This window comes from Paramormyrops kingsleyae, chromosome 6 (genome assembly GCF_048594095.1).
Source record: "Paramormyrops kingsleyae isolate MSU_618 chromosome 6, PKINGS_0.4, whole genome shotgun sequence".
Lineage (NCBI taxonomy): Eukaryota > Metazoa > Chordata > Actinopteri > Osteoglossiformes > Mormyridae > Paramormyrops > Paramormyrops kingsleyae.
Window position 1 is genome coordinate 24,369,773 of NC_132802.1, and position 27,675 is coordinate 24,397,447.

Sequence of the window (27,675 nt, forward strand, 5' to 3'; positions counted from 1 at the left end):
CAAACTTTATTAATCTCCAGCAAGAAATATTGATGTAGGGTACCTTGCAATTTACAATGCTCACAATGGGGAAATGCAAGCTTGCTTCGCTTGCCAGTCCCAAATGTTTTGAACACAGGACACTTGTTAAGTATGTGTTGGGCTGTGGCGTTGCCCATCTCAGCGCAGCCAGTGGCCGATCCTGGCAAGGGCAAGATGGGTAGTTGCCCAGGGTGGCATCTTCTGGGAGGGCAGGTCTTTGGCAACCTGCACTCTCCAAAGACTTAGAGTATTGGAATGCTGTTAAAATATTGTTAAATTGAAATAGAAATTTTAAATAATTTAAAATTGAAATAAAGTTTTTAAACATTTTAAAATTTAAAACTTAAAGCACTCCCAACAACTTTTACCCCCCTACCCCAACCTTGGTTTACTTTGTGAAAATATGGAATTTTAAAAGAGGAAAGAAATTCCGCATTTTTGCTCTGGGAGCTGGGATGGAGCATAAACATGGACTGTCTGTGGGTCTCTGAGGACCGGATTGAGAAACATTAGTCTATGATACCGGTTGAATGACATGAATTTATTACCTGTTCTCTACTTAGGGCCACCGGCAGGGAGGTGTTTGACTGGATCCTGGACCAAGGATATTACTCTGAGAAGGACACCAGCAATGTCATTCGACAAGTGATGGAGGCAGTGGCCTACCTGCATTCACTGCATATTGTTCATAGAAACCTCAAGGTATGGCCCAGTGTTGACGAAAGCCTTACAAATAAGTAACATTCTTGTGTGTGACTCGACACCCTTTCTGCATCATAATAGACAAAGTTTTCTAATATTTATTATTTTGGTATTTTAAGTTTCACAGTGAAATGTTCAATTTTTAATGGTCACTTGCAAAAAATAATAATGTTCCATGTTTTGCCAGCTGGAGAATTTGGTATATTACAATCGTCTGAAGCACTCCAAAATTGTTATAAGTGATTTCCACTTGGCCAAGCTGGAAAATGGACTTATTAAAGAACCCTGTGGTACACCAGAGTATCTGGGTAAGACACTTTGGGAGTTTAGGTCTTATGAGAAGAGATATCTGAATATATATAGAAAAAAATCATTTAAAATAATATGTCTAGCAGTATATTTGATTTTGGTTGCCACAATTTTCTTTCAGCTCCAGAGGTAGTTGGAAGACAAAGATATGGAAGACCAGTTGACTGCTGGGCTATTGGTGTCATAATATATATATTGTGAGCATTCCTCATTATTTCTTCATTTACTGATAATTATGCCAACTCAAAGAAGGTTATTGGCCAAATATGGTGCAGTGAGTATAAATTAAGAATGATGTGTCAGGCACAACCTGATAAGTAACAGAAACTGGAAGATTCATGTGTTCAGTGCAGTGGGGCTGTAACCAAAGTGCAGTACACTCCTGATACTATATCGTTATGGGGCATTATGTCTCTAAACTGGAAAAATTTAAATAGGAGTGGTGGATGGATGTATTGCTTTTTAGAAATGTGTTTTTTTTTCAGCACATTTTTTTCAGCACATTTCACCATCCTTCCCCTCCGCAGACTGTCAGGAAATCCCCCATTCTATGATGAGTCCGATGATGATGACTATGAGAATCACGACAAGAACCTCTTCCGGAAGATCCTGTCTGGAGATTATGAGTTTGATTCACCATACTGGGATGACATTTCGGATTCAGGTATAGGAAAGAAAGAAAAAAACGCAATGCGCTAAGTCTTTATTCCACATGAAGTCCGGAATTTGTTTTAGGTAATTAATATTTCTTGCAGCGAAAGGGTTGGTGTCCTGCCTTATGGAAGTGGACCAGGACCAGAGACTGACAGCTCAGGAAGCTATCACCCATGAATGGTACTGAGATATATGTGGCTTGTATTTAGGTGTTTACTGCTGTATACTTGTAAAACTTATTAATATGTATAACGATATTTTTGTACCTTGCATAAAATGAGAAAAATATGTTGATATACATCATTCAGGTACAGACATGGCAAACGTGAGTACTGTGTATGTGTAATCTGAAATGCACTTATCCTGTCACCATAGAGCATTTTATAAAGTAATTTTGGTAGTCATTTCCATTTTTTATAGTCATGTTTTTCTCCGTTAGGATTTCTGGAAATGCAGCATCAGACAAGAACATTAAAGATGGTGTCTGTGCACAGATTGAAAAGAATTTTGCCAAAGCCAAGTGGAAGGTAAGATCTATTTTTTACTGCATTTTGTTTTCTCTTTATTGTTCAAGACTACAAGACTATTCTTTATTTTTTCTTCTTGGCGTTAAACAGCACAATATGAAATCTAGCTATGTGTCAGCTGATTCAGAAACATAATAGGCCCAATGGGAACCAATGCATAAAAGTATCAGATGATCAGAAAATTAGAATATGCTTGGTGTTACAACTTTTACCTCCAGCTCTGTGCAAGTTTTCCTGCCACAGTGCTAAAATCAGACATTAACCATCCAATATTCAGTCATTTCAACACTGTTTTAGGCCCTGAATTAATATCACATCTTAGGATAATGTCATTCATCTGTATCTGAACATAAGTCGGTTCTTCTTTAACATACAGTGTGCAGTAATGCACTGTTCCATTATCTTCCATTCGTATTCTGCTGTGCAGAAAGCAGTGAGGGTCACAACCCTTATGAAGAGACTCCGGGCTCCTGAACAGGCTGCTTCGGCGGCAGCCAACCCCACGGCAGAAGCCTTGACCACCCCGGCACCTCAAAGCGGCTCGCTTGCATCGCCAGCTGTGGTCCCCGGCAGCACCCCTGACAGCACGGAACCTCCCACTACCAACAAAGACACAGAGAGCAAACCTGACAGCGTGGGTGTGATAAGAGTCCCCGACTCTGCCCCTGAAGTGGGCAACTCATCATCACTGAGCAATGGGGAGGCTCCAGCCCCAGAGCAGATGTCCTCAGAGGCCAGGGATGAGCAGAATGGTTAAACATGCCCACTCTGCCCTCGCGTCCTGTATATTAGCTGGTGGCATGGTGGCCATGTATCTGCTTACCTCCTCACCCGCAGCTTTCGTACAGTATGGTCTTATAAAGCTTGTGTTCTCTCTTGGTTTATGGGATGGCCTATGTTTATCTCTCCAGAGAGTTTATGTGTACCTGCTTTTTCTGCATTGTCCCTCTCTTGACGCTTGTTCCAGCCTTACTGATGCCTTTCTTGTTGAATATGGAACAGCAGCCAGCAGATGCTTGAACTATCCTTGTTTCCACCAGAGGAGATCTAGGCGGTCTGTCTTTTCTGTAATTTACCCCTCATACTTAGCATCATTAGTCCTCTTTATTGTTATGGCAATTTATGTATTTCCCTGTATAAATGGGAATAGTTTATATTATCTGTTAAGGTCCCTGTTTTATATATTTTTTATTTTTTGCTTGACAGGTAAAAAAGCATACCTGTAGTGCTCTTTTAGCTGTGTAGTACTCAGTGACTAACAATTTCATACAATAATGTAAATAAAAGTGATAGATATAGAAGCAATCTAATGCACCATGTCCATCCACTCATTGCAGAGTTCCATAGTTCAAGTTACAAAAAAGAAATTGTGTCAAGCAGTCCATCCCTTTAATAAGGTAAAGGTAACAAGATTCAGGGTAATCTTGCCTTTTGTGGAAGAAATGCAAGATTGTATCAATGTTAAACTTCACTCTACTCTTCTAAAAGAAACAAAGAACTCCTTAAATGTTTAAGTGCTGTAAAGGTATAGCCAAACAGAATGCAACCAAACATTTAATGTTAATTTAGTATTGTTTGCAAGCAAAATTGTGTATACTCACTACAAGCAAATACCATTGTCATGTTTTATATTTGTTAATGTTGTTGACTGAGTTTTCCTTTGAAATGTGCATTATTAGATTAGTACGCCATAATCGCAAGACCACAAGATATATATCTATAGTATATCAATAAATATTCAGCAAAGGAAGTCTCACATTGTGTATGAGATCATGTGCCCCTACTTCATTTAATATAACATGAACTGTGCAGTGTGTATCTAGGTAAATGATGAAAATCCCAGAAATCTATATTCAATATATAGATGAAATTGTTGGAATATAAACTGTGTCTGATTGTTTTGATTTTGCAATTTGCACAACATGTTAATGCATGTTATTGTATTGAGTTGGCAGGGACGAGAGCATAATATCATGGTATGCATCTCCAAACTTCATGCACATACTGTACATCTTTTGGTCCAGGCAGTGCAGGTCTCCTTTGAACTCTTGTTTGAACTAATCCCTTGGTTGTTCTTGCAATGAAAGTTTTTTTTTTACTCTGGTTGCTATGCACCAGATTACTGCTCTGTGAATACCAGTATTATAAGCTAAAGATCCTATGTTAAAAATGTTTTTTTTAATAACAATGAACTTGCTGTACTACATTATCTTTATTTATTAATTTATGTATTATTGTTAATTTAATGTGATTTGATGTGTCTTATCATTTCCTTTTTAATGAATAATAGATGAGCAGAATTCACTGTTGGGAATGTCCCAGATTATACTGCTGTCATACTGGTATCAGTGGTATTATCATAGCCATGATGCTGTGATGCTACACTTTGTAATCCCTATACTGTATATATATATGTGTGTGTGTGTGTATATATATATATATATATATGAGCAAAAGTCAAACTGCTATAATTACACTCATTATTTGCCCTTGAGATGCTTTTATCCTGACTGACTTACATGGATTACAGTTGTTTTCTTCATAACCACATAACCATTTATGCAGCTGTGCTCACGATTGTGACAGCAGTAACCGTTCTTGGATCTGACCTTGCTGTGTTTCCTTGCCACTGTATCATGGCCTCCTTTAACAAAATGCTTGTTTCCACATAGATTCCAGAAAGCACTGGTGATGGCACACGTTTCTGTGCTATTTTCTAACAGCCAGCACACTTTCCAAATAGTCATCAGTTCCGGCAATTAACTTCGCAAATCTGTGACCAGAAAACCCCTTTCTTGTGTAATTATTTAACACAAAGGTGATGTCAGTTTTCAGGGAGACATATATGAACTTTTCTGTTTTTTCCAGTGTTACACTAATACTAGATATTACTTCAAAACAGATACCACTACAATCACTAGTGAAAATTTAGGCATATTACTAACAACAAACTTTGGCTTATTTATTTGTTCTAAAGAAATGTGATATATTGTGAGTAGAGTTATAGTACTAGATACTTTTTATATTGTATCCAAACCATATGGTTTATATTAAAAAATGAAATTTTACTTATGGAAAGAAATATTTATCATCTGATCTTTAATTGCTGATAGCAGTAACAATATTCTATAGTGATGAGAGCTGCAGCAATGACTGTACTTCACAGCTTTACAAAGCAATGCCTTTTTGCATACACATTCTGTGGTACAAATAATTAAATGTGTTAATTTCTTCATGCACTTACTGATGGGTTTATAATTGTATTTGTCTCTGCTCTGGGAAACCAGTAGTCTCGTGTCTACATGTAATTCTCGTATTCTTTGAAATTTGATGTTAATAAAACACATATGTGAAAATTAATTGTTTGATCTCAAGATCTTCTTAGGATGCCTCATAGCACATCATAACTTCTCGTTCTTTGCATCGGACAGAATAATTGACCTCTGCCAGTAATTTTGATTCAGCTGCATGTTTTTTTCTGTTTCAGATACATATTAAACAATGCCTATTCATAGTTGTTTAAGCAATTAAAATCTTAATTATATAAATCCCACTTAAAATAACTTACTTTAAGTCAATAAAAAATGAAGCGAAGAGATAATAAAAGATAATAATAATAATAATAATAATAATAAATAATAATGCATCTGCTCAAATTCATCAGATAAAAATAATTGAATTGTATAATATTGTGTACAAACTACGATATACACATAAATTCCATAAATTGTTGATGGATGGAACATTTCTTCACAGATTTACTTTCTATTCCATTTACTAATGGAGGATGTGGAAACATCTAGTTGGTCCTGCAACAAGAAATTCATATTGATATTATAATTGTTTAGCTGTAGATTAGCCGGGAGATTCCCATGTTTTGAATGCCTACCTGGAGTTTACTGATTTTTATAACAAAGAAAAAAAAATAAAAACAAAAAGGATGCAGGAATGCATTTAAAAGTGTAACCTATAAAAACATAAAAGGTACTGAATTTAGAGATTTAGAAAGTAGAACTATTTAACATATGAAGAATTAAGACAAGTATGGAAGTATAGCAAGGGCTGAGAAAATGGGAATCACTAAAAGAATTAAACTTTTGCTCTCAAACCAGACTTTCATTGCATGGAATCCACAAAATGTTGGAAATATTCCTTTGAGATTCTGGTGCACGCTGACATGACTGCGTCACGCAATTTCTGCAGATGTGTTAGCTGCACATCTATACTGCGAATCTCCCATTCTACCACATCCCAAAGGTGATCTACTGGATTCAGGTCCGATGAATGGGAAGGCCACTGAAGAACACTGAACTCAGTTTTGGTTCATGAAACCAGTTTGAGATGACTTTGGTTTGGTGACACGGTGCATTATCATGCTGGAAGTAGCTATTAGAAGATGGGTGACTTGTGGCCATGAAGGGGCACACAAATAGGCTGTGGCATTTAAGTGATGATCAATAGGTAATAATGGGCTCAAAGCGTACCAAGTAAACACTCCCTACACCAACCGCCACCACCAGCAGCCTGGACTGCTGACACAATGCAGGTTGAGTCCATGGATTCATGCTGTAGACGCCAAATTCTGACTCTACCATCTGTGTGCCTCAGCAAAAGAGCTACATTTTTTCCAGTCTTCAACAGTCCAACATGTAACATGTATCCTTGAGTCAGGTTTGCTTTTGGATAACTATCGGAGGGTTTGACTGTGATAGCTTTCACCTGCCAGCTAGCTCGCGACTTGTTAGTTCACTAACTGAGCCACCTATATCAGAATCAGAATACTTTTATTATTCCAAAGGAAATCGTTTATCTACGTGTATCTATGGAACCACCATGCTTACAGAGTGAACTATGCCTCACTGGGCCATTAGATCAGTATTTGTGAAACTGATCTACAACACCTTATCTGATTGTGGCCTAGTAAACCCCAGGGACACTAAAGTTCTGTTTTAGGGCATAACTAACACACTAACATAATTAACACAACTGGCAGAGTGATTTCACAGTTGTTCCCTTAACCCCAGTTGCTCCAGGGACATTGACCTTGTTCTCTGATACTCACTTATTTATTGCTTTGGACAAAAACGTCTGTCAAATAAACAAAAAAAAACAAGCAAACAGATCAATAGACAGACAAACAAACAAACAAATAAATACACTGCAAATATATTAGATAGACTATAAAGAAAGCTAACTGTACAGTTATCATTTCCTCCATGTCGAGTAAAAGAGGCCCACAGGACATATAGATCCATAGGAGGGGATCATTGAAAAACCTGTGAGTGTCAGGACTCATCTGTGTTTGTGAAAAAAATATACAGTATATGTAGCCTACATTTTTAAATGCCATGTCTATGGTTAAAATTTCATATTCATGGCAACGTCTGTCAAAATATGCCATGGTGTTGAACGCTGGTTTGGTCAAAAGCAAATGGGAAATCACTCAGGAAAAAAAAAACACTTAGTGGCAGAATTATGACAAAGAACTTAAATGAAATGTCCAGCCAAATAATATCCCATATCATGTCAAAAGACAATAAATAGAACAAAATACAAAAAACATATTCAACTAATACAGCATTTAATTTAAATGCTTCAGAACCAAATAGTACAAAATGAGTCTGATTACTGGACTGCGGACAGATCGTTTTTATAAAGTTCCTTTACTGCCCCCTAGAGCAATGGAGAGGCTTTTTCAAAGACCACTCATATGAGTGAATTCCTGGTGAATTTATTTTGGATAAGATACAAAGTCTAAGCACTAATCATAAAACCATCCAATATTATACAATAATATATACTTTTTAATGCTGAACTTATTAAAAGCTTATCACCAGTATTGTTCTCCAGTTGGATGAAAAACAAATACTGCAGTACAAAAGAGAGGTGTTATTTTTTGGCAATGATGACAGCAAACATTAATGTGTAAAAAAGACAATGTAACATATCCGGAAGTGATCCTTGGCGCTATTGTAAGGTTCTTATTTTCTCATACACACATTTTTTGGGCTTACCTAGAGTCATTGTGTAACTGGATTTTATTATAATCGCCTGTTAAGTTAGGAGCATGGTTGAGGTTTGCTGAAATCTGCAACACATATTTATCAGCAAATATTTTAATAATTTCCAGCTAGAAGAACTTTTTATGGGCCAGAACTAAAATGTGTTTAACAGTTTCTTTTACACAAGAAGAAAGCAGTTACCTTCTTATTTGGCATTGTGTTACATGGATAATCTTATTGAAAAATATTATAATGGTGGACTAAAACAGCAAATAATGTTCGTAACCAGTAAACATGGTAGCATCATTGAAAGCTGAATATTTCTTAACATGTTGCTATATGGAATGTTTAAGTGAGCTTATTCCCATGTTGTTTAAGAAGTTAGGTTTATGACCATTAAATGATACAAAGTGATAGATCTGTGTCATAACAGTAGGGTTACAGGTTAGAATATTAAGAGAAAAATCTCTTGTCTTACATTTCTGTTGTTTTCATCTTATTTTTGTCTGAATATTATGATAATTTATCTGTGTTTGAAGCTGGGTAGCTTGTAAATATCTAAAGGGGCCTACTATTCTTTGTACCAACTGCAAACTAACAACGCAGGACATAAGTGTTATAAGTACAATGTTGATGTAATATAAAGTGTGTTAAGCCAATTGTTTTCAGTTGGTAATCTACACTGAACCAAATCGTGATGTGAGCACAGATACACGGGGGCATCGGAACCCTAAGAGATTCAGGGGGCCTAGCACTTTTCAGGGATGCTAGAATGTGTAAAATTATTTATTGTAAGGGGGTTGGGGGCCCCAAGGTGACATTTTGTGACGGGGCCCCAGAATGCCGATAGCTACTCCCCTGCAGATTCATAAATATAAATCATGTGATATAACCACACATTAACTGGAATCCTATCCAAGGAGTCATTCACTCTGCTTTTTGTGTCCTGACTGGATACGTGCATATGGAAAATAAGACAATATACACCTCTAATAATAATCCTGACTGTAGGCAAAGAATTTTCCAAACCACCACGCTAGGTGTCAGTATAATATAATTATGCATCTTTACCCTCTTCCCGTCCGCTCTTTTTTACATTTTTGCCGCGCCTCTGCTTGACCTCTTGATGTAATTTCCGCTATAGTTCACGCAGTTCTGGCTGAGTGGTTTGTGCGTTGCTTTCGCTCAGCAGCAGTCGCGGTGGGGGCTCAGAAGACGGAGGCGCCAGCTTCCTGTTTCTTGCTTTGTCAGTGGCTAGCTGTAGCGTTCGGATACGTTTGCTGCCAGTCGCTTGTGTTTGTTTATGGTAAATATGTCTGAAAACAACGATTGATCTTTCAAGGGATATAATAAAATAATAAACATCGCCTTCCCGTGGTTTTAGTAGCACAAGATACAAAGATGGATAAGATTGTCATTAGCTAAGTCCTTTTAGTACTACAACATCCATCAGCGATCTGCGACTGCAGAGGACACACTTCCGGACTTCATCTTTCATTTTTCTAACAGCAGTAGGTTGGTGGTAGAAGAAAGAAAACGGTGCGTCCATCATATATATTTTTTGTTTATCAAAAAGTCTTTAGAATATAAAATAAAAAGCTTTCAGTGCAAGCATTAAGTTGAGAGGATGTCGCTAGGTATAGCTAATAATGCAGTGCGACGACGTCTGGGCTAGCTGTAGTATCCTGCTAGCTAACACTTCATCTGTAATATTGTTAATGATGTTACGAACTTATGAAAACACGGTTTACGGTTAGAATAATGTCTGTGGCTAGATATTTATCTTGGTCCACTTTTAAGGGGTGAGACACTATTTCTAAGTGTTAGCACTGAGTTTTAGATTTTAGATACAGCTAGCAACTTGTCGGACCTCGCAAAAATACCCACCACCATTTTGAAGAGATAGTGGAAATAGATTCGCCAGGTACCCGACTTCGATGGTGTTAAATTGCCTGCTTAGTCAGATTGCTTGTTAGGTGGATGACTGCATGATCACTCAACGAGGATGTAACTGCATCTTACTAACCCAGTCAATGAAAATTCAGGTGTACGTCTTCCATTAAAATGTTGAGCAGTAACCTCAATAAGCGAAGCGTGCCGTTATATAATTAACATTGAATCGGCGTTTTAATATGTTAAATATTGGATCTGCAAATTTAATTGAATTACTTTTTTTTTTAGATACGTTATCATATAGGAGTTTTTTTGAGGTGTAAGCCGATATTACTCAGTCATGTGGGATGGTGCTCGACCAGGTCCACGAGGAGGACCGCCCTTACGGTAAGAAGCTGAAACACATATTAATGTAAAAATATTGGCATTTCCTGGTTATCTATAATAAATTGCACTGAGGAAAACTGTAAAGGTTATTATTAATTATATGTATATTTGCAGTGGGGATCCTCGTGGGGAAATGTTTAACCGCAGAGAATGTCCAGAATTTCGAGGGAGAGAGTCGATGCCCATGGGCCACAGGCCACCTGACCGACCACCTATAGATATGAGGCGATTTGATCGTCCCTCTGAAATGAGACCTCGAGAAATGGAACCATCAGACATTCGGGGAAGAGATCCACACAGGGAATTCTTCAGACCAGGAGAAGAAGGTGATATGGGTATGAGAAAGCAATATGAAATGGAAATGAGAAACAAACTACAAGGCCCTCCAAATTTTATGGGTCCAGTTCGACACCCCTTAGACATGGGTGGAAGGGACATGAAACCACGAGGCATGAGAGAAGGGGCTGGACCATTTGTAGATAGAGACCGATTCCGTAGTGATATGCCAGGATTCAATGAACCTCCCATGGATTCCAGGAGGCGACACCCCATGAACATTGGAGGAAGAGACGAGGGTTTTAGGGATGCTCACGAGAGGGATAGGCCTCGCATGGTCATGAAGGATGGATTTAACATGGATGTGCAACCAAGAGAGAGGGAGATGATGGACTTTGAGAGGAGAAATGCTCCTCCATTAAATCCTAGGACAAGATTTGAATCTGACATGGACTTCAGGAACCGCATGCGACCTCCAGCTGAGTTTAGGGACAGATCTCCTCAGAGGTTTGGGGAGAATGATGGGGCACCTATGGATGTTCGAGGAAGGACTGACATACCCCCTGACTTTGGTGGCTTAAACAGATCCAAGTTTAGAGGAGGAGAAGGGAATTTCAGAGAACAACAGTTTCCGGAGCAGAGAGAAGCTGCAGTGGGGTTACGGGGAGGAGAAGGTGAACCGTCTCCGGATGAATGGCATGGCCGAGACATGAGGGAAAGAGGTTCTTTTGTGCCACATATGAAGGGAGGTCCACCTTTTCCAAAAGGCAGAGAGAGGCTTCCTCCACCTAGGGGCAGGGAAGGTGGTCCTGCAGATCCCCCAAAATTCCCCGGAGGAGAAAGACCACCTGTGGATTTCCCTGCTGATGGTGAAAAATCTTATGGCTTCCGTCCTCCTGGTAGAGAGGGTTTAGATTCTCAGAATTGGGAAAAGAATGCACCACCGGAACACCACTTTCCTGGTCGCGACTTGGCCCCATATAGCCGAAAAGGCCTACAGGACCCCCCGCGGCATCACTTTGACACGCCCCCCCTAAATGCTTCAAGCAGAGATAATGATAATAAGGTCTGGCCCAGGGAGCAGGACCAGTCAATAAGAGGCAGGCCTCCATACCTTAGAGGAATGGACACACAAGGAAAAAACCTTGACCCTCATGGGCCAGATAATTGTGCTTCCTTTGATGGGCCAAAGGACCTGACTCCTAATCAGGGACCTGAGAGAGGGAACCTGTCTGGCGGGCAGAAAGAATTTCCAGACAATGGCAGAGATCAGGACTATAGGGACATTGATTATAGAACAGGTTCTGGTCACACATATGAGTATGAGCTTGGGGAAGACCAAGGAACAGAAAATACTCCAGTAGAATCCAAATCACTCCCACCTCAGGGATTCAGTGACTCTGTGTCTCAGGTAAGATACTGTTCTTATTAAAATTTTACTAATTGTTACTGAAACTCCAGAAAATGAAAAGGCAAATAAAAACAAAACAAAAAATGTGTTCTGTATAACAGTGTATTACTTAAAACAGTATGTCAGAAAAGGAAATTTTGTCACCATCTTGATCTGTTTATTAAAGGATCAAGATTACAGAAATGCATCAGTACAAGAGAAGGTATCCAATACCATCTCCATAACAGGAATTCCTAAAACGGCAACAATGGAGCAGGTATGCATGTACATCCCCCCCCCCCCCCTCCCGAAATAAAAAGGGATAAGTTGTGTCACCTGACCATTGAATTCTATTATTTTTGCTCTGAGTATTATGGTGCTTTTTCTGCATTTTAGCTGTACTGTGTCTGGGTAGATTTTAAATATCCAATAATCACAATCAGTTTTATTAGTTAAGAAAGCATACGTGCAAAGAATTTGACATGGTGTATTGCTCGTAGTACATACAGAACTAAAAAAGAAAACTGAAGCTAAACTAAGCTAAAACACAAACTAAGGTAAATGGGATAAGGATAGTAATAATATGTAGAGTAGTAGAAAGCCTGATGTTAATAGGCTGCTTCAGTCCCTTTCCAATCACCGCAAATTGCAGTAATAACCACAAATGAACAGGAGCGATACACCACAGCTGCCCTCCGCAGTCCCATCTTGTAAAAGTTGTGTAACTCTTGTTTAAAAAAAATAAAAATAAATAAAAAATCTCCGTAAATACTGGAACCTGGCAATATAGAACATAAATGTTATAATGTGTCAGGATGTAATTCTTCTGAACTGGGAGAGGCAGACAGTCTCTGATGGGTTTTGTTTTCTTTCTAGATCCTTGGTGCGTTTGCGGTCCGTGACGGAGTCCCCATGCAAGGCATGAAAATAAAGAATGTTGTGCCAGGTGAGACAACATTGCTAATGAAGAGGCCTGTGATTTAAACCACGCGATACGAAAAGAGTGTTTATGGCCGCGATCTGTGAATTGTGTTCGTGTTTTTTCTTTTCTTTTCTTTTCAAAAAAAACAAAAAATGCGCACACTTGCTTCTCTGAACCTGGAGGAGATGTACATTTGTTCACTTTTGTGAACAGGATTGTTGAAAATAAGACATTAGCAACACGTTACGTCATAACAGTAGTTGCTAGTTATGCTACCTTTTCTGACGTTCTGAGTTGGGAGCTTCAACTGCAAAGGTGTTTTATGGCAAAAGTTTCTTGTTGCCTTTCATTCCCAAACATTCTTTGTGAGCAATGGTCGGATGCAATGCTTTCCCATTATCAACGGTTTCCGTTGTGAAGCTCTTGAATCACTTTTTCCTCTTCAGTCTATTTCCTTTGAAATGTGTGCCAAATTTCCTCTAACCTTTGCCTAAATAAAGTTTGAGACAGCTATACTTTATAAAGTGTGCTTTTGTCAGATATGTCAAAACCGTATTTGAGCTAATGGTTTTGGCGCTGACTGGTTCGTTGTTTGGTTCAACTTTCCTTCATATTGGTTGAGTACTCCTGGTCCTTCATAGCCCAACCGTGGTAATCATCATCTCTAAATATTTGAGGGAAGTATCTTCTGTCTTTAGCATCGGTTTAGTCTCATTCAGTCATCACTGATCTGAAGTAATACTGGAAATCTCAGTCAAGCTTTAAATCAGAAGGTGGAAGTTCATGCTGGTTCAAAGGTTTTAATCATTGATAGTTGATATTGAAGAAACATGGTGTAACTGGATTTGATTTATCGTTTGCAAACTTGTCTTCTACACGAAACAGTTGATTACAGACTGCTTCTCTTGGGTACAATTCTTGAACCCATGTGCATCATGCTTTGGTAGAAGTGGCTACAGGAAGCCTAGATGTGTGTCCTCATACCTCACTTACCATAAGTCGGGAGGGGAGAAGGATTCAGATACATTTTGTGTGTTTTAAACCTCTACGCACCAAACAAGACTACTAAGTACATAAATGGCGCATAAGTTTTACACTGTTGATCTTGCATATTTGTCAAAAATGACTCAGTTGTCATCTTTGTTTCAACTTGTGAACTTTTTTTCTGTCTTAGAAGTCGCTATTCTTAGGCTTGTATTAAATTATGTGTGTCTGGTTGATATACTAATTAAAATTCCTTTTCCATGTAAGGGAATAAATGCTTTAAATATGACTTGGCTAATGAGTGATTGACATGAGGAAAAACCATGAATCTATGTCGTTTTATTTTGTATTTTTGTTATTGTGGTACAATTATGCAATATGGTGTCATAATATGCAAAATATCTGTAGGTTCTGGGCATTGGGCCTTTGCCCCTGTTAAAATGGGGTGATATTCTAAAGATTATGGTATTAAGTTAGATTTTTTTTAATCATTTGATTTTTTTTTTTTTAGGCTTGAATATTTGAGAAATGTTATTTGCTTTTAGGTACGTTACTTGTTCAGTAGCCTTTGTGATGGGTATTAGGATCATGGTCTGACGGGTATAGAGTGACAGTACAGTGTGTACTTTGACACAGTGTGTGCTTTTTGTTTTTGGCACCTTTTAATGAAAGAGGTATAGCATCTAAAAAGTTGTCATTAGTAGGTTAGAGTATACACTAAAAGATTTCCCTGGTTTGTTTGTATTTATAAGACTATGCAGAGTTTGATCATTTGTTTTTGTTCATTCTTTTCAGAGAGGAGGGAAATGTTTTCCATTCTGACAGGTCCAGGGCAATGAAGTAGATGGATTTATCTTAAGGAGGATTATCTATTTTTTTTTTTCTCGCTAACTGTCAGCCAAACCTAGCTACTGTTCCCCAGACGTTAAACGCACTTCATTTACATTGATTCTCATCTATAAGATACTTTTCACATGTATTGTATTTTTATTTATTTATTTTGCTTGAAAAGTGTTATCCTGACCGGAATTGACTAACACAGATCCATCTATTTTAAATGCTGTCCCCAGGTTACAGCTACGATACGGCCTATGTGGAGTTTTTAAACCTCGAGGATGCAGTCCACTTCATGGAGTCCAACCAGGTGGCCCTTCCTCGTCGCTCTACAACTGCTGTCTCACCGGGCAGGACGAAAGGCCTGGGCTGGGAGTGGCGTGTGGGGTTGAGGGTTGGAAGGGCGGTGGGCGGGGTGGGGGTGTTTGGTCCTGTCCATGTAAGGGAACTGGCTTGGTTGGGGGTGGTTGGGGAGAGCAAAAGTACTGGTTGAGCTTGTGATGGGCTGATATATACAAGACAAAAGCTACACGGGTGGATTTGCAGAATGGTACTCGGTGTTGAGGTTCTCAGTTTCTCCCAAGAGGAGTAGTTAGATGCCGCAGGGGAAATGGAATGGTGGAAGTATTTGGTGGCAGTTTTTGACATGAAGTAGTAGTGCTTTGATGAAGATAGTTGTTTAAGCAGGTTGCTAGAAGTCTTTGGAGCTATGAGCAGCAAGTTTTTTGTTTTTTTTTTGTGTGTTTTTTTGTTGCCTTGATTAGGTTATGAAATCGCATTCCACGAAACAAGTGATGGATGCTTCTTTATGAGAAACCTTTTGAAGGGAGTTGATGGTCATAGGGTGCAAACTGCAGATATTTATACAGTGCACTGGGAATTAGAACATGTTTTAGTGTTTTGCGTAATTGTGATATGTGGGATGGTTTGGGTTGGTAAGACGTGAAGAGTGAAGGAAACTCTTGTATCACTTGCTGGAATTTCCATGCTCCTGGCCTGTCTCCATTCCATTGTTATCACATGGGCATTATCAGTGATTTTTTTTAACCTGTATGAATATATAACCCTGGATGCATAAATTCTTTTGTGTTTTGGATGACAAATATTTATGCTTTTGTGGAATTAAGCTGCTTGTCTCATCGTTATGTATTTAAAAGAAGAAACATCTGGCAGTATTGGTGGATACTAACAGTTACACTTAATTACACCAATATTTGTGAGTTGAGGTATTTAAAGATGCTGTGTTGGTAAAGACGGAAAACTGTATCAGGTCAAAATCATGATCGTGGCAGAGTTGTCGGTCACTCTGTGTCCTGGTAGCACTGGTCATCTTCGGAGCATTGTACCATTTGCTTGCACATTTGATTCTGGGTAAATCTTTTGCTGATGTCAGATGTCTACATGAATATACAAGTTATAGGAATTATTATAAAAATTGCACTCTGTATCCTAAGAAAAGTGTGTGACGCGCACAGAGTGTCTTGCTTGGCTTCTATTTCATTCAAGTTGGTGTTTGGATTGTTTCCGAGCACTTTAAAACCCGTGGATTGTTTCTGCTATCAAATCTTTCCAGTCACCATCCGTACACGACAAGCCAAGTACTGTCGCTTCCTTGTGAAAACTTGAAACATCCCTGGTGCCTTTCTTTTACACGTACTTCATGTGTCAGATTTTTCACCCAAACATCTATCGTTGTACCTGCTTTGGTGACATTCAGCGAGTTCCTCCAGGATTTTCTTCAAGCCTTTGTGCTTTGTCACTCGTAGCTCTTTGGCAGCGTCACCCTTTGCGTTATCCTCTTGACACCTGAACCATGACTTTTATTCTTCCTTGGTCACATTGACTGTTTCAAATAGACAAGCTTTTTACCTTATTCAGAGGGTTTTGGAGGGACTTCGATTTTGCAGTTACGGCTCATCGGAACATTTTACAGTTCTTATTTTTGGTTTGGGTTAAGTATTCATCTTTCCAGTTCTGCCTCAGTTTTCTTGGACTTCTCTCCTTTGATCTGTTTTCATCTGTCCTGTGAGGCACTGGGATGTTCCCCACGGTAACCTTTCTGGTTTGTTTTTTTTTTTTTTTAAATATATATTTGAGTGTCATTTAACTGTTTGCCAGTTAAGTCCTTGTGGGGACCCTAATACAGTTTTTTTTTTTTCTTCTTTTTTCTCCGTATTTCCATTTGACGTAATGGTATACGATTCCAGTTTAGAGGTGGTGTGTCTGACCTGTTCATCCCAAGTGGAAATATGTGCGTGTCATCAATTGCTGCGGAAATTTACTTTCCCTGAACTTAAACTAAACATGGATGTCTTGCTACCACAGGTTGTTTGTCAGAGCTGCTGTTTGACCAGGATCTTGCCGATGTATTGGCACCAGGGTGGGTGGGGTTTATGACAGTTCTTCTGAAAACAAGGCTTTGTGTCCTGACCTGGAGGGGGGTCCTCACTTGTACGAAACATGTGACTCTAACCTCCCTGCCACAGGTCTGAATCTTTATATGGCGGCATCCAGGATTGGTATAGCGCTATTAGGCTAATGAATTTGATTTTTCCCTGGTTTTGTCTTGACCGTCATGCCGTTAATTTTCGACACTGGCATTCCAGCCTTAAAAACTTTGTTCATGGCAGCTCAGGTAAAATCCATGGGTGAAGTAACTTTGGGAACTGCATGGCCCAGGGGTCTTCATTGATTTTTGGAGAACCCCATGGCAAATAATGAATGAAAGCCAACTTTTAGGAAGTCTCAATGGTTGAAATTTGCTGTGTTCTACATAAAACAATTGGAGAAATATGGTTTGACTTCGGTATTTCAGAACACGTTTGTTCTGTTCATCCTGTTTAAAATGCTTTGCAACTGGGTTGTCCCTGACTTGCTATCTTATCACACTGAACAGCTCTCTGGGGGGCAGGGGGCTTGCATGCGTAGGCATACATCTCATAATATCAACTTTTGATTTCTCTGAAACAGGATCCAGCTCATGCCTGAACATGTGCTGTTGTGCTAATAGCCTTTATGTTTTTATCACACTCAGCTAAAGGAATATACAACAATGACAGAGGGCGACCCATTTATCACTTATTTCAGTCAATAGCCATTTTTGGCCTCAACATATGTTTACGCATAAGTGTAGTAGCTTACAGTTGCAACTTCTGTGGAATTCATATTATATACTTTTTACTCTGGGGTTGCAACAAAGATGAAATGATGACCACACCAAAAAAAACCAAACAAACACTGGTTTCTGGTTGATGAGTGACCAGCATTTACTCATGCCTGTCCCCCGACAAAATGTAAACTTCCCAGCTGAGAAAACAAGCACAAAACACTACGTGCTGGATGCAGACATTCAGGTCATTGAGACTTTCATGCCATCCAGAGCGAAGGGCGGACATAATCCTTCTCATTCTTTTCAGGGAGCCCTGAAGGTTGGCACTAAGACAGCATTGATGAGATATATACAGCCTGAGGGAACCAGCATAGCAGCATCTGTAAGTCAAATACCCAAAATGCACAGCACCTGCAGAAGTATGGATAATTGTTTTGTAAATTGTGTAAAATTTGATCTACTGGAGTGGCATTAGATAAATCTGATATTAGTCGACTGTCTGGTGCTTATTTGGTCAGGTACTTTCTTACGTGCTGAATTTTGAAAGAAATTGATGCCGCCACAGGAGTGTCCCTAACTGACATTGCTGGCAAACTTTCTGCTATTTCTATACCCATAATGCAACAGCCTGCACGGCAGAAGGATGCACAACCTCTGGAGCCTCCCCTTACTGGACCGCCTCCAATAAATATGGAGCCCCCAGAGATGGGCAGCGAAGACGGCCAAGGTCCCAAGCTGAGGAATGAGGCGATGGCTCCGGGCCAGTGGCAGCGCAGCTCCAGCCTCACCCCCGAGGCCTGGCAGCAGCAGGTGGATCAGCAGCTGCAGCAGCAGAAGCAGGCAGAGTCCCTGGTGACCAGGAACCTGAGACCTCCACTTCATCCCATGGACCCCATCTTCAAAGAAAGCAAAAGTATGGGAGCTCGGGCCCTCTGTAAAATCTAATTCTGACGCAGTGTAAATGTTTATTGCATATTGCACCAGAAAGGTCTGTTGTGTTCTTTGAAAACTAAGCATGAAGACTGAAGTCATTTTATATCAGGAAAAGACTAGGAGAGTGCAGATGAGCAGTAGCTGCTCAGACTGACGCAGAGTGGAACCAGTGTTAGAGGTCATGCCACCTGTTTCTCGTGTATTTATAGCCATGATCATTAAAAATGTGAAGCCCACCACCACGGTAGAAACGATTCTGAAGGCCCTGGACCCCTATGCCTACCTGGATGAGAGGAATGTACGACTGGTCAAGGGAAAGCCCTTGGGCACTAAGTGCTTCTGCTTTGTAGACATGGACTCGAATGAGGTATGATCATTTAAAGTCCCATTCAACCGATGGCTGTTCTTTATGGTGTTTCCCCTACCTCTACTTACTGGGCTTAAAAATGTTCTCCTACTAGCAAGTGACTCGACTGGTGGAAATCCTGACCAAACCTCCCCCTCTTATTATTGATGGAGTGCGAGTTTATGTTGAGGTTGCAAAGCCTTTGAAGAATCAGAAGTAAGTACACTTTAGACTTCCATGAACTAATTTCGTAACTCACACTGTGCAGTGACCAGTCTATTATGTATAAATACCTTTAGCATTTATATGCAAATATCTTAAGCAGTTGAAGAATTCATCTGGGTTGTGTGTATTTGCCCGAAAAAAAATCTATCTGGAACATAAACAAATTACCAGTAACATAATAAAAATTAACTAGAATTTATTTTCTCCTAAAAGTTACTGATATCTTGTTGGATGGGTAGATGAGGTACATCTGAACTATCACTTAATAGACTTAAAGATAAATAACTTAATGAGGTATTGATTTGCCAAACAAGGTGGGTTTAGTGGTCGACTAAAAAAATATATTGGTATGTTGGATTGTTGCCTCAAATGCTTGGGTGACTTTAGGTTAAGTTTTGAATTGGTTACGCTGACACACTGACAGAAATATTGTAGTTTTACGGCAAAATGAAGATCATTTAAACAGCATTTTTCTTCGACTGCCTATGACGTTTTTGCACAGTACTGTAATTTCACTGTGGAAATTCCCCATTTCGTATATTATTTCAGTTACAGGAGGGAGTTTGACAAATCTGGCACCTCTCTTTTGGGGTACCCTCCAGACGTCATGGAGGTATGTGCATTGCGTTTGGGGACGGTGTCTGCTGTGTACTTTCTTTTAAATTGAATTAATAGCTTTTAATAGAAATGTCTCATGCCTGAGATTAATTGGCTTTATTTTCTGCCAATAATAGCAGTACTATGGCCCGCCTGCTCAAGTACCCCTAGGGAGTCCAGCCATCATTCAAGGTAGGAATTCTGCTTAGTCACCAAAACTCCTTTGGACTGGCTGGTTTATCAAGTCAGAATGACATGCGGTTTTGAGTCCTTTCTGATGAAGAGTAACCCTGATTATGGATCCCCAGGGGAACCTTTGTCGCAGCTAAGCAGAGATAATGCCGTAGCTGCTGACCCTCATTTGAACGCTAACATGGTGCAGGTGAGACCGTCGCACTTCCCTACATTAATGTTGCCTAAAACAAGAGCCACAAATGGACTCTGAGGAGTTGAATTACTGATTTTAAAAAATGAATCGCAGGTGATGCCTTATGCTGAGCCCCCGGCAGCTGACGGCTCGTTCCCGGGTGCGGATCCTCAGGGATCCGGCGCGGCTGTAACGCCGGAGGGGGCTGATGCCTACAGCTACGGTAAGAGGCATTGTGGTTCAGGTTCTTGGCTCATGTCCGCTCAGAACACACATCTTCCCTTAGTCATTAAGTCATTACCCACATTTTAACAAAATTTGAACCAGATTTATTTTACATAAAATATTGTAACTGTTCCACCACGCCTTCATGTCTTTGTCAGAAATGCATGTCCTTCCAAAACATTTCTTTTAACCAGCCAGAGATCCAGTGAAAATGGTGCTGCTACCCAGCAGCTGAGAAACAGGGTGTTAACCAGTAGTAATACCTTTTTATTCATTTGTAATGTACCTGCTTCTGTTTCCTGTTTGATTTCTGGATCTCTAGGTCTGATATATGTTCTTTCGTTCTTGTAGCAGCAGAGGCTCCGGACATGTCGTCTTACCTATATGATGCCACTTCTGGCTTCTACTATGACCCGCAGACTACTCTTTACTATGACCCCAGCTCAAGGGTGAGAGCTTCTGTTTGGTTTATGAAGAGAGAATCGTGCATTTCATCTGTGAACCTCCTAATCTGTGCTTGTCTGTTCGTCCACAGTATTTCTACAATGCACAAACCCAGCAGTACCTGTACTGGGACACTGTTACCAAGGCATACATCCCAGTACCAGGCTATACCACAGACACACAACCACCAGTGGCCCAGGCTGGTGCTCCAGTTGTCCAGTCTAGTGCCACTGTAGTCCAGACAAGTGCCACCGTGGTCCAAACTGGTGCCCCTGTGGTCCAAACTAACTCTACAGTGGTCCACACTGCCACTGCTGTGGCAGCAGTCCACGAGCCCCAGGTACAGGATGCCCAGCAGGAGGTGAGGAAGAATGCTGAAGCAACATCAGAGAAGAAGGAAGAAGATGACCCTGCACCTCGTGCTGAAAAGAAGGAAAAGGAAGATAAGCCCAGAAGTTTGGCAGCATTCAAGGTAAACATCTGAATGCACAACCTGCAGTGTTCAGCTTGGTCAGGGCACAATGACTAATATTAGTCACATATGAAATAGATATGAAAGGAAAATGTTGAATAAGTTGCTTCAAATAATGTTAAAGAGCTGAGTTTATTCTTTCATGTTGTTTGATCTTTAGGTCTATAAGTTCTGGACGAGTGGAACATAATGTTCTATGTTTTTCAGATCATGAAAGACATGGAGCGCTGGGCCAAGATCCAGAACCGGCAAAAGGAGAGTGTCCGTGTGCCATCACCAGTTCTGAAGACGCCGGGTGGAGTGGAGGAAAGAAAGACCTCCAAGGCTGCTGATGCTGCCTTCGCCATTTTTGAGAGGAAGGTGAGGAACGTGAGGAAAGCCCCCATGACCCTTCTTCTCAGGAAACCTGGTGTAGCCTCTCTGGCCTGTTTCCACATCTCTGGCCTGTTTCCACATCTCTGGCCTGTTTCCACATCTCTGGCCTGTTTCCACATCTCTGGCCTGTTTCAAGTCTGTGTGAAATCCATTCTAGGGCACAGCTGGAGAAGATCTATTCAAGAAACCATTGGCTCCACCAAAAAAAGAAGAAAAGAGCAAGGTAAGAATGGGCTGGGAAGGTCATTTTCCCATCTGTTTGTACAATTTTTCATTTTTTCCCAAATCCATCCTTCTATCTTCTATAATGTATAACAACTGAATCTGTATGTACTATTGAAGTAAAATTCTGCTTTAAATGAACAGGCACATTGCTTGAAATCAGCTGTGGGAAAGGTACTCTCCTACAGTTATCCAGAACAATTTTCTTACTTTGGATCATGTACACTTGCTCTTTCTGTAGCGGCCCATGGGTTCTCTGGAGCTGCTGGTGGCAGACTACGGGGCTGGCAGTGATGAGGAAGAGGAGGAGAAACACGAGCCCGCACGGACGGCAGCAGCCAGCCAGCCAGAGGAGAAGGAGGACAAGTTGACCGACTGGAAGAAGATGGCCTGCCTGCTCTGCCGAAGGCAGTTCCCCAACAAGGATGCGTTGGTGCGACACCAGCAGCTATCCGACCTGCACAAGGTACAGATGTACATCTCTGCATTTCGCTTTGATATACTGGATTAGCCTGGAGTAGGAACATTTGTGGGCACTTAGGAGGAATTTGATATCTCTAAAGGGCACAGTCAGTATTTAAATATTCAAAGATTCTTCTGGAAGAAAGTATCCTGCATATCCACAATGGCCTCAAGTCCCCAAAAGCAAGACATTGGCAAATAAAAATTCTAGGTGTAATACTTCAACCCAGTGGTTTTCAACCTGTGGGCCGCGGCCCCCTAGTGGGCCGCGACGGTATTGCAGGGGGGCCGCCAATTATTATTAATAGAAATTGTAATATTGTTAATATAATAAAAAATGTCTAGTCAAAATCAAATAAATCATAATTTGATATATAATGAAATAAATTACCAGTTTATTCAATAAAGACAATTAACAGCCTTGCTTCCGAGTACTTAGTTAACCCGACACAAAAAGCGGGATCGTTTAAATTCTTTTGCAGTGGGCCGCGGAAACATGTGTGTTTGGCTGTGTGGGCCGTGAGTTAAAAAAGGTTGGGAACCACTGCTTCAACCCATGCTGGTGCATGTTTTTTGCTTTAGCAAAACATGGAAATCCATCTGAAGATTAAACGATCAAAGAAGGAGCTGGAAGCTCTGGAGAACCAGGAGAAACAAGTAAGATGAATTCACTCAATACATTGTATAGTATAGACAAATATCCATTTTGTAGACTGATGGAGTTGGACTGTGTGGACTCATTTTGTAATTCCCTTCAGTACTTGAAAATTGCTCTAACATGCATTCTGTGACCTCTTCTAGCTGAACACTAGAGAGAGAGACTTGAGTGGTTCTCCAGAATTCAAAAGAAAGAAATATCAGAACACATGGTCAAGTGGTTCCAGGTTTGTAATTCAATGATCTCAAGCTTGGTGGTTCTTTGTACACATACCTAGCTTTTAATGGAAACTGACTATAATGAGTGGTAGGATTCAGGGAGTTTCTATACTATTGAGAAGACCAATTTCAATTTCAAAACCAATTCAAGTCGGATAAAAAACATGGCTTGATACCAAGGATAAACCTAATTTATATATTTGTGTGTGTATGTATATGCATATACAGTGGTACCTCAGAACTTGAATTTAATCCGTTCAGAACTCCGGATCAAATCCTAAAAAGTTTGAGTTGTGATCGAATTTCTCCCATAAGAAATAATGGAAAACCAATGAATTGGTTCCCGGTCCCAAAAAATTACATAAAATAATTTTTTAGCATTTAAACACAAAACGAACCGGATAAAACAAGAAGAGCATATACTGTACTAAACACATCTAAGCACATTTATCAAAACAGTCATTTAAGTAAGAAAATAAATGTATCCAAACAGTGTGTAAAGTTAAAAAACAAAAAACAATATGTCCTGCCCCAATCGTCTGCTCCCCTTCGTTAACCCCGTGTGGAATCCTCGTGTGATCAGCTGTTTCTGGCTGTCGTCATTAGTCCTCTGTATTTAGTCCGCATTTCAGTTTGTTTCCCCAGTCCGGTCATTGTATTGTCCGTCTGCGTTTTGCCTGCCTTACCTGTAATTAAACCCTGTATTCCCCGATACCCTGACGTCTGCGCCTTTGTCTCCATTCCGTCCCAGCTCAGCACGACAATATTATTATAATTAAACGTATTAATGGTTTATTATTAATATTAAAATAATAATTCTTTATTTTTAAATGTATTTTATTATATAATTATAATTACTGTTACTGTCTATCATTGTCTAAATGTATTTTTACTGTCTAAATATATGTATTCACCTAGTACATACATGCACGATGCTATCACAGCGAATGCGGGGCTGAGACTGAAGCGTTACCCTTTGTTTCCGCTGAGAGATGTGCCGCGTGACTCATTTCCCCGCACGTACAAGTTATCTTAGGTCGGCGTTCACAGTTTGACTTCTGAGATTCAGATCGAGTTCTAGGTAGTTCTGGCTGGTTCGACTTTTAAGAAATTTGAGTTCTAATGAGTTTGAAAACTGAGGTACCACTGTATATATGTATGTGTATACATATATATGTGTAGTGTGCGTTCGTGTATATATGTCTTTATGTGTGTACAAACACAAGAATCCTTGTTGACTTGTCTCCTCTGGTCTTCATGTTTTCAGAGAGATGCATAAGGTTGGGGAGAGACCTGGACTGGGTGCCGAGACTATGGAGGCAAGTCAGAATGCCGAGATAACCGCTTTATTTTTAAGACCCAGTCACCCAGCTGAGTGATGAACTCAATCTCCTTCCCAATTCTTTTGTTTGCAGAGGAAGAAGAAGGAGCCCGTAGTCTGGAACCACGCCACGTATAAGCAAGCGGTGCGAAAAGCAATGTTTGCCCGCTTCAAGGAGCTGGAGTGAGAACGTCCTTTAGAGCATTCTGGAATGTGATTTCAGACGTCCGTCTTCGCTATCACCCATCAGCTGCCTTCTTTTTCCAGGCTGCTCTGTGTAACTTTTCTTGACCTGGGAGTCCCAGTTGAAATCATTCCCAGTTAGCTTTAGCAACATCCTTCTTCAGGGAATGAGCAACACTGGGCAAGCTAGTGATACTGCCCACTGGTCTGAGATCGGTTACTGAGCATGCGGGGGAAAGGTTTCATTTGTGGTTGGTGAATGTGTTCATGTTAAGCAGCCCTATTTTTTGGCTGCGTTCAACAAATCATACTTGCAGACACCAGTAAATGGATCCCCATCCCGCACCCAGTGGTGAGTATAGCCTCTCAGGAGTTTCTGACAGTGGGTACAGCTGGCTACGGCGTTTTCCACTTTTTTTTTTTCCCCCATGAGGGTTTACTTTTGTCTGATGGATTTCAGAGAGATTTTAAGTATTTTCTGTACAGTAGACTCCTTGTATATTATAATATAGTCATAATACTGTAGCCAAATGTACCAGGGCCCACTGTGTTCACCACTGAATCTTGTGTAATGTGCCAGCATTTGGTTCCAGCAACACTATAGCATTTGTTTTAACATAATGCAGTTTTTATATGATTTTTTTTTTTGTCCTGATATGTTCAGTACATTGAATTGTGTACATTGTTTTAGTTTAAAAATGTAACAAAAAAAACTCTAAAATCCTTTTTGTGTCTGTGGTTTATTTTTTCATAGTGATGCGGGTAAAACCCACCAGAGCCCCTAACTGAGGGCTATTCAAATCACGGTTGTCAAGGTTCCAGCACTGCTGATTTCCCAGCCTTCCTTCACCTGTGAGCCAGGTGTGAAGCCTCTGACCAATCAGAATCAGTAATCATTAAACTAACTACAGTGGTACCTCAGTTCTCAAACTCATTAGAACTCGAATTTCTTAAGTTGAACCAACCAATTAGAAGAAAAATTACCTAGAGCTCGATCTGAATCTCAGAAGTCAAACCGTGAACGCCGAACTAAGAACTTGTACGTGCAGGGAAATAAGTCGCGCAGCACGTCTCTCGGCGGAAACAAAGGGTAACGCTTCAGTCTCAGCCCTGCATTTGCTGTGATAGCATCGTGCATGTATATACTAGGTGAATACAAATATTTAGACAGTAAAAATACATTTAAAAATAAAGAATTCTTATTTTAATATTAATAATAAACCATTAATACATTTAATTATAATATTGTCGTGCCGAGCGGTGACGGAATGGAGACAAAGGCGCAGACGTCAGGGTATCGGGGAATACGGGGTTTAATTACAGGTAAGGCAGGCAAAATGCAGACGGACGATATAATGACCGGACTGGGGAAACAAACTGAAAGGCAGAATAAATAGAGGCCTAATGACAACAAGCAGAAACGGCTGATCACGGGGATTGCACACGGGATTAACGAGGGGGCGTGGCACACGGAAGGAGCAGACGATCGGGGCAGGACATATTGTTTGGGTACATTTATTTTCTTACTTTACAAATTACTGTTTTGATAAATGTGCTTATGTGTTTAGTACAGTATATGCTCTTCTTGTTTTATCTGGTTCATTTTGTGTTTAAATGCTAAAAAAACCAATTAATTGGTTTTCTATTATTTCTTATGGGGAAAATTCGATCACAACTCAAACTTTTTAGGATTCGATCCGGAGTTCTGAACGGATTAAATTTGAGTTCTGAGGTACCACTGTATTATCTTCCTCACTTATACACTGGCTCAGCTGATTTTTTTTTGCACTCAAATTGTCAGTCAGTTCTTGATATATTATAATTATGTGCTGATGTTAATCCATCATTAGAGAGACTCCCTGCCCAAATTTGGCCTATACTTTATACAGGTTCTGATTATGGTTTGCTTCTTGGAAATAGGCACCTACCGGTGGAAACTATCAGACAAATTGGGGATATCTCAGTCAGTCCTCAGCTTCTTCAAGCCTTCTGAGCTGGGTGGCATAATTGAACCCTGAAATTGCTACATCTTGCTGTGGTTAAACAGACAAACTTAAAAACTGAATTTGTCCAGTTTACAGATGCAGCTAAGAAAGTATCAGGAAGCTGAGGACAGCACTGCAATGGCTGCACTGCATCATGTGGGTGGAATGATTTACTTGGCTAGCTGGGTCACTGGAGTCCATTACGAAAGTAGGCCATAAGTAGCACTGGGGCCGTCGTTCTGTTTGCCTACAGCATTGTGCTCTGCCTCAAGCTGAGGAGGGGGCCTCAAGCTGAGGAGGGAGCTTCATGTGCCAACAGGACCAGGGGCCAGGCCCAAGAGAAGCAAACGTATAATGTGCTTGGCAAAGGGTGAGAGTTTTAGGAAGAGCAGTGGGTATGGATGTTTAGGCAGAAAAGGTAAAAGTTGGACAGTCTTTAGGAACAGACCAGTTGAGTACTCGAGGTTCTCTGATATACAAGGTCCAGACACTCTGTGGCTGTTGATGGGTAATGGGCGTCTTCGGAGAAGCCTGTTCTAAAGATCTATAACAAACTGTTCAGCCCTGCTTGAAATGGTGGGGTGTGCCCTACACATATTGTAATTCTGTTACGAAAAATGCTGTCCCACAAT

General features: G+C 40.2%; 2 protein-coding genes across 4 annotated transcripts in view; both read left to right on the top strand.

Annotated features, from left to right (window-relative positions):
* Positions 1-5,573, top strand: part of LOC111840526 (caM kinase-like vesicle-associated protein) — a 47,495-nt gene extending 41,922 nt beyond the window's left edge. Inside the window, exons 6-12 of the mRNA XM_023805454.2 lie at positions 585-723; positions 911-1,031; positions 1,154-1,229; positions 1,560-1,696; positions 1,788-1,866; positions 2,126-2,213; positions 2,641-5,573. Coding sequence (XP_023661222.2) covers positions 585-723; positions 911-1,031; positions 1,154-1,229; positions 1,560-1,696; positions 1,788-1,866; positions 2,126-2,213; positions 2,641-2,970 — 970 coding nt within the window. The 3' untranslated portion in view covers positions 2,971-5,573. The remainder of the gene's footprint in view (positions 1-584; positions 724-910; positions 1,032-1,153; positions 1,230-1,559; positions 1,697-1,787; positions 1,867-2,125; positions 2,214-2,640) is intronic.
* A 3,796-nt stretch (positions 5,574-9,369) lies between these two features.
* On the top strand, positions 9,370-25,782 carry rbm6 (RNA binding motif protein 6). Of its 3 annotated transcripts, none has more exons than XM_023805501.2 (23): positions 9,370-9,754; positions 10,397-10,495; positions 10,610-12,182; positions 12,349-12,438; positions 13,038-13,107; positions 15,138-15,211; positions 18,318-18,392; positions 18,638-18,923; positions 19,153-19,310; positions 19,405-19,505; positions 20,064-20,127; positions 20,249-20,303; positions 20,420-20,493; positions 20,593-20,701; positions 21,055-21,152; positions 21,239-21,619; positions 21,827-21,979; positions 22,152-22,217; positions 22,458-22,682; positions 23,261-23,335; positions 23,480-23,562; positions 24,822-24,873; positions 24,970-25,782. In XM_023805501.2, exons 2-23 carry the CDS (start codon positions 10,449-10,451, stop codon positions 25,060-25,062), a joined length of 4,002 nt encoding a protein of 1,333 aa, XP_023661269.2. In that variant the 5' UTR covers positions 9,370-9,754; positions 10,397-10,448; the 3' UTR covers positions 25,063-25,782. The 3 variants fall into 3 exon arrangements, with proteins under 3 accessions (XP_023661269.2, XP_023661272.2, XP_023661270.2); XM_023805504.2 differs by having other exon boundaries at positions 21,058-21,152; XM_023805502.2 differs by lacking the exon at positions 9,370-9,754 and adding an exon at positions 9,789-10,139.
* The last annotated feature ends 1,893 nt before the right edge of the window (positions 25,783-27,675 follow it).

Excerpts from the sequence above, each read along its gene's own strand:
- rbm6 (XM_023805501.2), top strand. The coding sequence starts at position 10,449 with ATGTGGGATGGTGCTCGACCAGGTCCACGAGGAGGACCGCCCTTACG. Across the intron at positions 15,212-18,317 it reads ACTTCATGGAGTCCAACCAG|GGAGCCCTGAAGGTTGGCAC; the intron begins GTGGCCCTTCCT and ends CATTCTTTTCAG. Across the intron at positions 20,702-21,054 it reads GGCTGATGCCTACAGCTACG|CAGCAGAGGCTCCGGACATG; the intron begins GTAAGAGGCATT and ends TCGTTCTTGTAG.